Source organism: Dermacentor variabilis, chromosome 10 (assembly GCF_050947875.1).
Source record: "Dermacentor variabilis isolate Ectoservices chromosome 10, ASM5094787v1, whole genome shotgun sequence".
In the NCBI taxonomy this organism is placed as follows: Eukaryota; Metazoa; Arthropoda; class Arachnida; order Ixodida; family Ixodidae; genus Dermacentor; species Dermacentor variabilis.
The window spans coordinates 96852437-96866414 of record NC_134577.1 but is presented as its reverse complement, the minus strand read 5'-3'; the positions used below and the strand labels follow the sequence as shown (position 1 = coordinate 96866414).

The 13978-nt window shown below is 45.6% G+C and overlaps 1 protein-coding gene across 1 annotated transcript; it reads right to left on the bottom strand.

Annotated features, from left to right (window-relative positions):
- Positions 1-793: 793 nt before the first annotated feature.
- Positions 794-8431, bottom strand: LOC142560831 (uncharacterized). The gene is made up of 4 exons (XM_075673209.1): positions 8304-8431; positions 7503-7579; positions 4769-4895; positions 794-1505 (listed from the first exon to the last, which is right to left on the bottom strand). Exons 1-4 carry the CDS (start codon positions 8423-8425, stop codon positions 851-853), a joined length of 981 nt encoding a protein of 326 aa, XP_075529324.1. The 5' UTR covers positions 8426-8431; the 3' UTR covers positions 794-850.
- Positions 8432-13978: the final 5547 nt, after the last annotated feature.

The following is a 13978-nucleotide window of genomic DNA, read 5'->3' as shown; positions in this document are numbered from 1 at the left end:
AATCTAGCAGAGTTTCCACCAGAATACGGCAATACCTAAAATATTCGTAGTGGAAGATGATATATGGATAAGCTCCAAATGATTTGAGTCTAGTACAGTCTCACTGTTGTCATCAGCATTGTAATGATTCAAAGTCTCCGGTATCGATACAAGAGCTAAAGAGAACCGAAAAATGACGTTTATTCAACAATTTGTAAGGGATATAAATTTACCCATGCCTTGTTCTAAAGGCAGACTCTGGGAGGCAGGAATGCCTAAGGACCTGAATTATTGGAAGAGATTAGTTTCATTAGTTATTAGATGATAAGAACACAGTGCCGCCTTTTTTAAATGGTTCCTAATGAGAGGTGCACTGCAGAATTTTCGGAGGCATGTTTATAAATCTTGTTGAGGAGTACACTGTCAAAACGCTTGCACAAAACTCAATGAGGTGTCAATCATCTTGTGCGAACATTCCAACCTTCTATTAGCAAAAAACACAAAATTGCGACTCATTAGGGTTTGTCTAGAAATGAGGTTGCTAAAGCTACGTTGGCGAACAACTGAGTTGTGGTAACAGTGGGTTCTAGTTAGGACCTGCTGTATACTTCGATATTTAAGATATTCAAGCATGACAAATTTTGCTGGAGACGACGTTTTGTCTCGTAATTACGAAAAATCAAGCGGCATACATTACGCCTCGCATTTCACTCAGCAGTTTAAACGCCAAAAGAAGCCCGTCAATCCACACGATGTTAGTTTGCCGGCGCTGTGGGAGAATGTCGGAATGTCGGTTCCTGTACGACTTCACGGTCACATTCCTATGCAACATCCGTGGGTGATTTACTTTACTTTCGCACTAGTCACAATGTTAAGACTGCCCACCCCTATGCGTCACGAGATGTGCAATCAGTTGAGATTCATCTGTAAACGAACCTCCACACAAGTGGCAAATAATATTTTCGCAGAGATGTGAGTCTAGGTTTTCTTTCTTTGAGGAACGAAATCCACACTGCTTGCACTCGTACAGCATTTTACCCTCGTGAATACGTTGGTGACTTCGGAGATGTGACCTGCGTTTGAAGGAGAGATTACAGATTTCACAAACGAAAGGTCTATCGCTACTATGCGACCCGAGATGCCTGGTAAGTTCCCATTTGCTTTTGAATGGTTTAGTGCATATTTGGCAAATATATGGTTTCACTCCTGTGTGAATCTTTTGGTGCCAATGGAAACTGCCCCTGTGCGCGAAAATTTTATGACATATTTTGCATTTGTAGGAGCTCTCGCCTGTATGCACGCGGTAATGTGCATTTAGAGTAGTAGTACGGCTTAACAATTTACCACATATTACGCATTTGTGGTTCGACTTCTTGACAGGTAATCGATCACGTGCTCTGAACATGGGGGCTGTACGGTCCGTGATTTCATTGGGTTGCCCGTGCGAGGTGTCCCGTCTGCTGAAAACCTTTCCACTGGCACCGCAGAGCACTTGCTGTTCTCTTCCTCTGGTTCCAGTAGCATTCCTGGAAAAATAGGGACAACTTAGCTCAATACAGCCGATTGTTCTTATGGGAAGACAAAAAGATTTTGGCCCATTGAGAGTTTGACAAACCAAATCGCTCCTTAATCGTAAGGCGACTCGCTCAATCTTAGAGCTAAGTTTCTGGATTGATATTAAGCGCTCGATTTCGGTTCTAGATTGGCAGAAATTGAACAGTGGTCTTTTCGGTAGCCTGTGATGCTAAACTGAAAATTAAGAACTGCCCTCGTACGAGATGCCAGCATAAGAGAAGCTTTGCAATGTCTAATACGTCATGTATATCCTACATGAAACACGTGCAGGAGAGTAGAAATATCTGTCAGTGATGGTAGGTGAAAGTACCCGGTCTAAGTATTAAAAATAGAACTCCGTCTTCAGCATGCTCACAAGCAGTATTCAAGCAAAAGTCCAGAAACGTGCCCTCGGAAGTGAGGCATTTGGCATTGAAAAAGACTGTTTGCATCCCATAGAATAAGTCTCCGTTTTATTACGCAGCTCTTAACTCATTCTTGCGGCGAGCGTCGGCGGCGTGACCGAGCGAATGAGCGCAAGAGCGAAAAATGAAAGAGCGAACGCGGAGCAGCAGGTGAAGCGAGCCTTGAAGGGTCGAGAGGCGGAGACCAATGATAGCTGCCCCTTCAATGATATGAGCGCGCAAAACTGGCTTTATGCTGACCTACCGACCGCTGGTTTCGTACTAGCATCTGGTCTCAGCCAGAGGGCTCAATTCATCCTACGATCACCTCGCGTCGGCTCTCGCTCCGGCTTGATTGGTTTGCTTGGTTTGGTTGTCTTGGTTTGCGATTGTTTTCCAATCTGGATTTTATGCTTGACGTGAATTGTGTACTATTTTATGGAAGCAAGCTCCACCACCTATAACAATGGATTCTTCGATCAGTCATTTAAAAAAGCCGTCGCGCTTGACCTCTGCTACGTGTCTTTCGAAATATTTGCGTCAATATATCGCGAAATGAAAGCACGTACACAGGCGCTCACAAACTTCGAATTATGGGCTATTCTAATGGTGAGTGGATTTTTAAGGATGGATTGTCGGCTAGGAATAGTAAAAAAAGTTCGGCAGCACGTTACATTCTTCAAACACCTGAAGACGAAAGCCTGCTTCACGCGAGCTTATGCCTTTAGTTATGTTGTACGATCTGACGGGTCAGACATAGTGAGCCGCAGTTCAAATTAAAGTTTGGCACTGTAGGTTCACCTCCTCAACGTCACATGGGAGAACCTAATGCAATACTTAAAGGTTATTTCTTTTCTCTTTTGACCTATTCCTTTTTTCCGTCGCTCGTTTGTTCGCTCGTTCCTTCTTTAGATGTTTCTTTCTTTCCTTCGTTCATATCCAGCCATTACATCATTGCTTGCTTACGGAGGTATGAAACCTTCATGATGATGTTATTTTTCTCTCACTGCACTAGAGGCGCATTTTCCGGGTATAAGCCATTGCAATTAGCCACTTGAGTCTCTCGCTTTAACAAATAGACATTGCGGAATGGCGAACTATTCGCTTTATTTCTGACCTGGACTGACTGCCCATAGCACATCACGTGTCTTAAATGAAGTTCCACATAACGAATACGAAGAAAAACTACGGTGTTCAAGTTTTCCTGCAGTGTTTGCATGGAGTCATTTTATATTTGACGCATTCGAACTGCACGCCGTTCCTGTCGAATGCATCGTGAGAAGGACACACACATAATGATTTCCCCAGAGTATTTTTCTGTGCATTGAATGAAATATGCTGCCGAAGAAGTTAGTATTCTCTTTTTTTCTCGGTAAGCTAATGAACGCTGCAAGCGTTGAGTTAAGGCATTACTGGTACGACATCTTTTCAACCGTTTGGTGAAGCAAAATACAACGGGCAGTGGGGCAGAGACAGCGCACACGGTGTTTGTCTTTTGTAAAGCCAGTAGCTCATTTGAAATGTCTACGCAAAGCACTAGATGAACATTGGGCGCTTTTCTTACGGTAATGTGCTTTGATTTATGCTTGTTGCCTTTGTTTACATGACTCATGCGATGTTATAGTTTGTTTGCAGTGATGTGTTGTTACCTTGTACGTCGTTTCTAATCATGCCAGCTTAGCCGGTATCAATACCGGATTAGTTAATGAAGAAATTAGAGCTATCAAACAGTCAGACTTCGTTTGATAGAGCCATTTAAATACCGGCCAATTACCCATCATAAATTTTATTCAGGCTCGCAAGTGGTAAAAAGTATGAAATCACTAAGTTTAAAGAGAATTGACGCTTAGAATTTCCAAAGTTAACTACATGAATAAGATATATATCGCAGTTCTATTAGCTGCATCAGTTGGGGCCTCGTAAGCAGACAACATTCTTTATATTGATTTGCAATTTCATTGAAATGTATACAATGTGTCCAAATACTGGTGAATGATCTACCCTTAAAAGAGAAAATTTCAGAGCGCAGTGTAATACATCAATTTTGAGCACTTTAAATGTCGTATTTGGTGCAGTTGATTGAATCATGGCGGTATTTTTATTTCTGAGTAATAAAGACGTAACTTTGTTACTGCAGTTTCTTAAAGCTTTCTTAAGTATATCACGAATCTAATATGCAACAGCGTCAGATACGATATCATATTGTTTTAAATGCCGCAAGCTTCAATACGCGTACAATGTGTTGCGAAGCATATTCATTTGTCTGTTAGAGTGTACTTAGGTATCGTAACCTGAGATAAAGGTTCTCCTTTATGCTGACACCATATAATCTGAACAGCAGCTGCTATTTGGCACTTAAGTCATCGGAACTTGCGTCCCTCGCTCAAGTGCGTGAGTGCTGGTGTAATTCTCAAAGGAATTTTACAGGAAAACAGGAATACCCTGTTTCATTTGAGGAGCCTCGACTCGGATGAGCATCTTTCCTTCACAATCTTTACATATTCCAGAATGGGGAGCAAACCTGCAAGTGTACCGCACATTGCGGCGTGTTAACAGGATGGAAAATCGGGCGAGCTTGTCTAGCTTCGTGGTTGTGGCATCGGGTGTGTACACTTCCGTGTGGTGCCCGGTCGCGCTGTTGGAGCCGTGAAGTTTGTCAAGGCCAGCCGCGCCACCCGAACGCTCAAAAGTGATGATGCAGTACCTGTTTCAGCCATCCGAGCTAGCCCTCCAAAGGAGAAATTACCGAGTAGGGGCATATTGTTACGCGGGTAGCCAATCCTGTCGACTCTGAGTTGCATTTTATGGAATTTTTCTAAATGTGAACTTACGTGGCGCTGTCTTCAAACTTGGCTGATGCTTCTTCCATGCCAGCGCGACTTGTGCTGGGCCTCACGTTATCGATGCTCCTGATGGACCCCAAGTGCTGGCAACGTGTGCTGCCATTGTTAGTGACACCTATATGGCATAAAAGTATAGTAAAGATGTTAATTCGCCTAGTGCAAGCGCGATTCATGGAAATGGATAGTTCATGCTTATGGTGCTAGGCAAGAAGATTTTAGTGGTAGGGAAACTTTACTGCGGTGCTTCCATACGCGGTCCTTTATACATGTCTTGAATGCATGCAAGAACTATGTGGCGATGGGGAAGGCGAGCACGATCAAGATTGTGTAGTGTAGGATTCTTCTGGCGAATATCACGTTTTATCTCAACCCGCGGGCAGAACACGACAGTGCTCGAAGTTAAAAACGACATGTCTGTCTCTTGAGCGTTAAACCTTTGACCAAATATATTTGCTGTGTTACCCAGTAATATGCGCACTAGATGCCTCACGAAGTTCTTGCTTATTGTTCATTAATTACGAGCAGCAGACATAGCCCGACGCAGACGACGACAATGAAAGACAGAGGACGCACATCTACCGGGAATATAAATTTTTGTTTCCCGTATGCCCTTAATTTATTCACCTTCTATGACCCATATGTGCATCATCGAACGACGTACTCGTCTTTCAGAAAGAAGTTATTCGAACTCCATTTGGTGACTCGTGTAGGTGCAGTCCCTAAGCGCCGGCTGTAAGCAGTGCAGGTTTACCAGCTCATTACGACCACGCGTCACCTCGCCAATGTTCCTGTGTAGCCCATCAATAGGCTATACGAAAACTTTCAAAAAGATTGCTCAATGCGCATACGAAAGAGTCGTATTGCAGACAGCAAATTAGCTTGGAAAGAAATGCAGAAGTGGTAATTCATGGGACAATGTTGCTAAACTATGCAACGGAAGGCCTCAAAGCACGTTAAAAGTGTGTACTCTATGGATAGCGCTGCAACTATTGCAGCTAGGTACATACCTTCCCTATACTGGTGCAGAAATAGCGTGAAACTGAAAGGAAAACGTGAGAGACATAAAAGACGGAAATTGCGACAGAACTCTCTTCAGTATGACCATCGATGCTACTGCACTTAGCATTAAAACTGCAGGGACACGCCGTATTTTAGAATGCCCTTTAGTTTCCAATACGAAGAGAGAGTGGGTGGGAGCTGGCTAAGAATGTGTAGGGCATTACTACACCCAGATGACTTATTGTCTACGCCTTTGTACGCCACAGAAAACATTAAACGCGGATTCCGAACCACCGGAACGAAAGACATGAGTTTCAGCTTCGAATGAACTCCAGCGTGATAGCATAGGCGAAAATAAAGAACTCATTTTTATTGTCTGGCATTGCGAACTTCAGGAGTCGCGCCGTTGAAGTCGCAATGTTCGTCAGGTCTGCGAAAGAGGTTGTGCGGATACTGGCAGAACGAATAATGCTTGAGGCATCCAAGGAAAGCTAATCACCTTACAAAAATAGAACATTGAGTTTGAAAGGCTGGTGTTCCACCATGGTGTAGTCTTTCTCGTTGAAAAAGCGTTACAATTTTGATGTAGTGGCACACTCATTGGAAATCGTTGGGTAAGGGATTGTTACGCTGTCCATACGAAAAATGTATGTTTCAGGTGCCCATAGTTCGGATATTTGGTAAAGGTTTATTTCAACCGAACGCAAACAAGTACCCAAAAATGTTGTTTCTCCTTGTGCTGCATTTTCATTAACTTTTTAAGTTTGTTTATGCTGCGGTTGTGGCTTGGCTTGCTTGGTATAAAAGAACCAAGAGTTCCAATAGTAACTGTTTTGAGGTGCCCCAAATTGTGCGCTGTAACTACTGCATTCGGCCGCAGCGGGATATGTCTGCTGCTTGTAACATGCTATTTATGAGCAATTCTCACACCCTGCCTAAAACATAACAGCACAATTATGACTCTCTAGTAAAACAATTTGAAACGCCGCCCTAATTGCACATCACACATGGCATTCGCACCAAAGCACTTGCTTTTTGGAGTTTGCTTTAAGGTTTAAGGGAAACATTATTGTTATGTTAGTAGGTCAAATTCACTGAGACTCTGCTTGGCAAAGAAAATTGTACACCGATGGTCAAGCGCTGATTCCATTTACGAGTGAATTAATCACTACATGGAATGTACAGTATTTAAAAATTAAATAATGGGGTTTTACGTGCCAAAACCACTTTCTGATTATGAGGTACGCCGCAGTGCAGGACTCCGGAAATTTCGACCACTTGGGATTCTTTAACGTGCACCTAAATCTAAGCACACGGGTGTTTTCGCATTTCGCCCCCATCGAAATGCGGCCGCCATGGCCGGGATTCGATCCCGCGACCTCGTCCTCAGCAGCCCAACACCATAGCCACTGAGCAACCACGGCGGGTTAATGTACAGTATCGGATTCTACCCTCATCATCTTGGAGCGCGCTTTACCAGCCCACCGATACAAGAAGAATTTCATTCAAAAACTTCTACTGCATAGGTTATGTATGAATTTGGATATATTGAGATGAGCACAAAATCCTTAGTAGGAACATTTATAAGCAGGCTCATGCGGAAACCGTCTTGGCCGCACTAGTAAAGTTCATCTTTATACGCAATAAATGTGCCTCTACCACAGTAACCGTAGGTACTATCTGCTATATTTGTGGTGAAGGCGAGTGACAGTCGCCTACATACCGTCGACACTGCAAGTCTCGTCGGTCATCGGCGTGTGGTGTGTTTTCCCCTGGTAGCGCAAGGCATCGTCAGCATTCCTACAATTAAGGAAGTATTCGTCAGACAGTTACTAGCTGTGACAAAAAAAGAGGTGAAACCATGTTTAATGTGTTCCCGGGACAATTAACTACGGCACGCCATCGCGTGTGTGGAGTGCAAGACTTATTCATCAATGAAAAACATTTGCTTCAATCAGTATACGTTCGCGACATGTTCTGAAAAATCTTATCCTGAGCGCTAAAGAGCTGACTTTGCGCTGAACATGGCACGTTGTTGTTGGGGTCGCAGGAGCAGAAGGAGACGAGGTGTCACCGGGAGGAATGGCGCAAAGCAGGACGGTGCGGTCGCTGCGGAGCTCTGTGGCGAGGACGGGGAACGACATCCTCGACCAGAATGTTACGCGAACTAAGCATTAAAACTGGCGACGTTTACAAAATGTATTTACGAGGGATAATGCAGCGCTGCCCAGTTCAGCCGACAGCTCGAGAGCCAGAGAGCGTTCTTCCTCCTCTTCCCTCGAGTGATGGCACCCACGCGCCTCGTTCAAACAATCAAATACCACGAGCGTGCAGAAATATTTTCGAACCACCCTTGCGTCGACTCGTCTTGATCTAAGAACGCCTCCGATTTCAAAGCTCAAGCTCGCTCTCAAGAAGACCCATTTTAGGTGCGAACAAATGTACAGATATTAAAGCCTATTATATGGGTCGTGTCTAAGTGGAACAGTATTCAAAGAAAAAATTGAAAAGTGGTAAAGCTCACGTTCTGTAGGCGCCCAAAGTAGATGAAGCGCCCTGGGTACCGTCGCGGCTTGTACTTGGTGCTGCTTCGTTCTTCATGCTTAAGTCAAGAGGCGTATATTCGTTGCTGCTTTCTTCAGCCATGACTGATGTGTCGATGTCCTATAACTGGCGTGTACTGTCTACAGCGCGTTATTGAATCACCGCGCATGCGCACTCAATGCCGAGAAAGAAAACTAATAAAACTTTTGTTACTTCGGGGTCACGATTAAAATGATACCGCAGGACTGGAAAAAAAAGCGAGACGTTTGAGTGCGCCACTACCTTGACGCGTCTCTGCACGCTTGAACGCTAGCATGTGCGCCCCGATAAACCTTGCTATCTTTTCGCCGAATAATCTACGCACGCGAATCCTTCCTTACAACTACAAAAACAAAAATGCGCATTTATTGAATGATATCGCTTCTTTTTTTCATGGTTCTCTCAGAGTGAAGTGCACATCTTGCTGGTAACAGATTGTTGCTCGTGAAAGCACTGGTGGTTGTGGTGGAAAGCATTTATTAAGAAAGAGAGGTGTGGACTCACGCAGGAGCCCTACATACTAGGTGGAGTCCCTAGTCCGGGACCCCATTGGTCGAAGCTGCCAGCCTGGCCCTCTTGACCAAGAACTTTTGGGCCTGAAGGTCTGAGCAACCAAGCAGGGCTGCCTCCCAGTCCTCTCGGGTAGGTTTGGGTTGGGGGGCGAGAGTCGAATTTCGCTGGCAGGCCTACACCATGTGATAAGTGTCAGCCACCTCGCCACAGTGTTGGCACCTGCCAGTGATCGCAGGATCAAAATGTTTCATTACTGCCCGGCACAGCATTGTGTTGGTGTATAAGCGAAGTAGAACGCGTTCGTTCGCTTTCTCAAGTCTCTTAGCTGGGGCTGGGTACCGGCGATGGCTATCCTTATCATAGGTAGAAATGTCTTTGAAAGTTACGAGAATTGCGCCTTCTTGTTCCAGGACCTCAGGGGCAAAACGGGACGTCCGGTAAGTGAGTGCTCGGGCTGCCGCATCAGTAGCTTCACTCCCTTGAAGGCCCTGATGGCCAGGAGTCCGAACTATACAGCGGGCGTAGGATCGACATCCTTGCTGCAGTTTCTCAGTATTCGCTCGGCCAATAGGGTGAACCAACCAGCCTCGTAATTACGGCACGCGCCACGTGCATCCGTAATGATATATTTAGAATTAGAGTCCGAGGCAGCTAGGGCGATTGCTACTTCTTCTGCTTGTGTTGTACCATATCCAAGGAAAAGACCGTTTCCTGCTTTACTACTTTATTGCACATGCTTTCCCGATCTCCATGTTTAGTGTAGCAAACTGAACAAAGCATAGTTACGCATCTCGTTGCCTTTCAGTCCGTGTCCCGTTTTCTCCCTTGCAATAATGCGCTAAAATATTGTGCTACTGGCGTCAAATGAGACGCGAACAGTGGACATTCGAAGCTTAACTGTAGGCATAGTACAAGCCGTCGGCCAGTCACCACCTTTGACAGGTGCGCACACCCAGTTGTACCTCACTGAGCGATGACGCTCGCCCTATACTGAAATATTGTCGCTTCTGTTATCTTTGACGTTTGCTTTCTCGCTTGAAAGTAAAAGCGGATACGCGCGCCAGCATTCACGTTTTATTTGACGCCAGCAGTACATCTGCAATTGGAGCACTGGGACTGAACGTAGATGCGTTCCACCTGGATGAGTGATTTTTACGCTAAAGCGTACAAGTCCACCTATTGAAATCAGGGAGGTCAAGTCGGAGGCTGCCGAGCTGCGGCAGGGGACCGAGCGCAGGTAAAGGAGGGCGCTTGGAGGTACAGAGAAGTGCGCCGTGGCGCGGCGACGTAAAAGGAGGCACGCTGGGTTCGTATCTCCTGGCTGTTGCTCCGGGATCTGTGAGCGCTATGGATGTATCTGTTCGCCTGTCGATGGAGAGACTGAGCGCCAAGCGAGAAGAGGTGAGCAGCACCGCAAGCTGCGGCAAGCCGAGCGTGAGTCGCCCGACCCCGAAGCGGTCGGCAGGCGCTGGGTACGAGCTAAAAAAGACAGACAAAAGGCGGGGGCTGGGCATGCCAATGGGAATCTCTTAAAACGAGCCAATCTGGTACGTCTGGCAAGGCGTCATAGCCTAGAAACTCTGAATAAACCAAATAAATTTACACTACAATAATCGCTATTCCTCGATATTTTCCCGTTGTAGGGAGGGTGAGGAACACAGTAGCAATAAGCGTGAGTCAGAGAATCAACTCTTTATTGGGCAAACATGTGTCCACAAAAGAAGCCACACTGAAGTAATATATAAGCGCCGAGCACGTGTGTCGATTGTCGTAAAGCTTATTTGCGTCTCAAGTGCGTCGGTTATTTATAAAGGATTATTCGAAGATTCCAGCGTAATCGTATATGCTCGTGTGCCTTCTAGAATGTACAACACTATTCGCATCACGCATGCATCTAACTACAACAGGTCCCACTAAAACGTACGCCACAGATACAGTCAGTGAAGATAACCGAGAATGTTCTGATACATGCGAGCGTTTCACAGATTTTCGCTCAGTGCACGTCGGTGTATTGGGGTCCAAGCGCAAACACTATCGCTGGGCTGCTGCTTCTCATATCTTCGTCCAAGATTGTAGCTTCGGCTGTCGGTCATTGGCTTGTACTTGACGGGTAGGCGCGCAGGTTGTAGTGCTTCTTCTGCACGCTGTAGTAAGGTGAGAACGTCGAGATTTTCTTCTGCGGTGACGTGCGGTAGCATAGCATGTCGGCGTTGTCAGCTGACCTCCAGCTGCATGGATTCCGAGGCATTATCATGTAATCACAAGTTGCATCGACTGCACGGTGAAGGATTCCCTCATGACGGAGTAGTCGGCTCCTGTGTCCACTAACGCGGCGACTGTGTGAACATCCAAAAACACGTCGAGGTTGCTAGTCGTTATTGCTGCGTTAGTTATTTCGTAGCGTCGAATGAAGTCTGGATCGCATTGCCTCGCAGTTTAGTCGCATCCTCTGTAGGCGGCGTGTGTTTCCTTCGGAGGTACGTCGAAATTTCAGCGTGTGGTTGCTACGACGTGCAGATTTCTACGTCGTGCAGTCTACTGAATATGGGCTCATGAATATAGTGGCCACGTATTGGGCCAGGGTGCTGTGGGCACTGCAGTGAGAGGTTGTGCCACGGCCAGGACGATCGGGAAAATCGTCGGGCTCCTTCCCGAGTTGGTCAAATAGTTGGGAATTTAACGTGGTCTCTCGCCTCGTTATGGACGAAGAGATTTAGCGCGCGAAGCATGGTAGTACCATGTTAAGGTATGGTTATTGACAGTAGACGTGGCCAGCACATCCGCAGTGACAGCAGAGCGGGCGGTGATCGGGTGCACACCATACGTGTCTCTTCCTTGGGGAGTTGACTGAGGGGATGGGCGGCTGGCTTCGTGGCGGCAACTAGGCTACGGAATTCAAGAGTTCCAGCACTCTGGTGCCGGCGCGGAGAGGGACGTCGACGGCGGATGAGAGCGATGTAGGTCATCACTTCCTGCTTGAGCTGCGAAGACCCAGAAACTCATCATAACTGCTGGATAGGCCCTCAGACGATGTCCGCAATTGAGGCTACTTGAGACTGCGTCGAACCGAACATCCTAGGCACTTATTCGCGTAAAACGGCTCCGATGGGCTTTGGAAGCTTGTCAGAACCTAGGCCTTGTATTTTTCACTTCAGCGAAAGCATGAGGCGGCTATGTTGCCGAGTGCGCATTTCCAGCGTCTTGCTGATGTAGCTTCTTTTAGGAATTTCGCGACGGTCTTGGCAAGTTTACGAATCAGTCCGGCGTAAATCTCTTGCCTCAAATTGCACATGAGAAAACATGCTTTCTTATCCAACCTGTCTGGGTCGGCGTGCAAACGGGCGGTTCATATTTTCCGTAAAGATCGCGATGTCCTCAGTCCATAGCTGCACAAACGTTTATATCATGGTTTTAACCGGCTTCTTGCTCACGCCGCTTGTGAATGTTTGTAGGAAGCCCACGCAAAGCAGCTCCCAGGCTTTTATGCCGGAGTCTCGTTTTTTAAACCACGTCCTAGTGGTGTCTATTAATGAGAAATAGTCGTGACGCAGCTAGTCGCACTTTCATTTGTTACTTGTAGCGATTTACGCTTCGGTTAGCCAGCTTTCCGGATCTTAAACGACGATCTATGGAAGAGTGGTGGCTCCATTTGTTGTTGCAGCGTGATCGTTATTGGCAACACAAAGATTGTCATTGGGACTGCTGATTCGGCCATGATGTTCCTGGTATTCTCGGCCACATGAGTGTACTCGTGCGGTAGTCTTATGTTGTGGCAAGCTCGCTAACCGATGACAATGTTCACGTTCTTTTAATGGCTCGCTGGGTGTATCCGGTCACAACAAGCACCTCTACAATATTCCACGTTGTAGTCATGGTGGACAATACACTTGTAAGAACCTTGAGTCACGCAACTAACTTATCGGGGTACGGGAAACCAAAAAACGAGTTACACTCGAGCAGAAAGATAGTTGCGAGCGCAGACGTCAACGTATGTCGGATATTCATGCATGATTTGTTGAAGATTGTAGCCCAACCATTGGTGCTTGCAAGCCTTCAAGAATTCACATTCGTATTCATATTGCGCCTGGAAATCGACTACGATAGGTTCGACTACAGCATAGTAAAATTGTATAAATGGTGAGAAAGATCCAGAAGGTTCTGATACAAGCAGGCGCGTCATGCGCTCAGCGGTAACCTAACATTTGTTAGCCGGTGAAACACGTTAAAAGGAAAAATATATACAAGTAAGTGTGTAAACATGTATGAAAATTTTCTTGTCATGACAAACCTTTGTAGTCATTTGTGCACAGAAAATTTTGTCACATTAGGCTAAAAATATTTTAAAGCTGCAGCTAGAGACCAGTCCGAGTCAAAGCAGACGACTTCCAAGTGGATAAAAAGCTTTCCATTAAACTTCAGTGTCCCGCCACAATAAAACAACTAAAAATTTTCCTACTGGGGAACCATGTCATATAATCTGGTACTCTCTCACTACCGTCATCAGCTTATTTTGTGGCATAGAAGAAACATTTTCGGTATGAATACATGCGCCAAAGAGCAGTGAATGCGTTGAACAAACTTTCAAGCAGGTACTTTTCATACCCGTACGATGTAGTTATGCATTGTCGTAAAAGCATCTGCAAGGGCTTTCTCTGGAAGGCAACTTTGCTTTTGGACCTCGTATAATGGCAAAAATTACTTCTTAGTTGACAAGAATACAGTACCTCCTTTCTCAAATGCTTCCTAAAGAGAGATATTTCATTCTATTTACGCTGCAAAACCACTACGAATATGGTTCATCAAAGCTTCTTAGCTGGTTCGCTGTTAAAAGACCTGTACAAGAAGTTTCTCTAACCAAATGGGGGCCAACGATTTTTTGTGGACATCTCCCTCAACCCTCTAGCTATTCAAAACACAATATTGCAGCCCATTAAGGTTTCTCTTGAAATCAGTTTGATTAAGCAACGTTCACCAACAACATAGTTCACAAAACAGTGAGCGCTGGCCAGAACCTGCAGCACTCCAAATACTTTTGGTGACGAGGTTTTCTCGCGAAATTTCGAAAAACAAGACGGCATCGTTCACATCTTGCATTACTTCTGG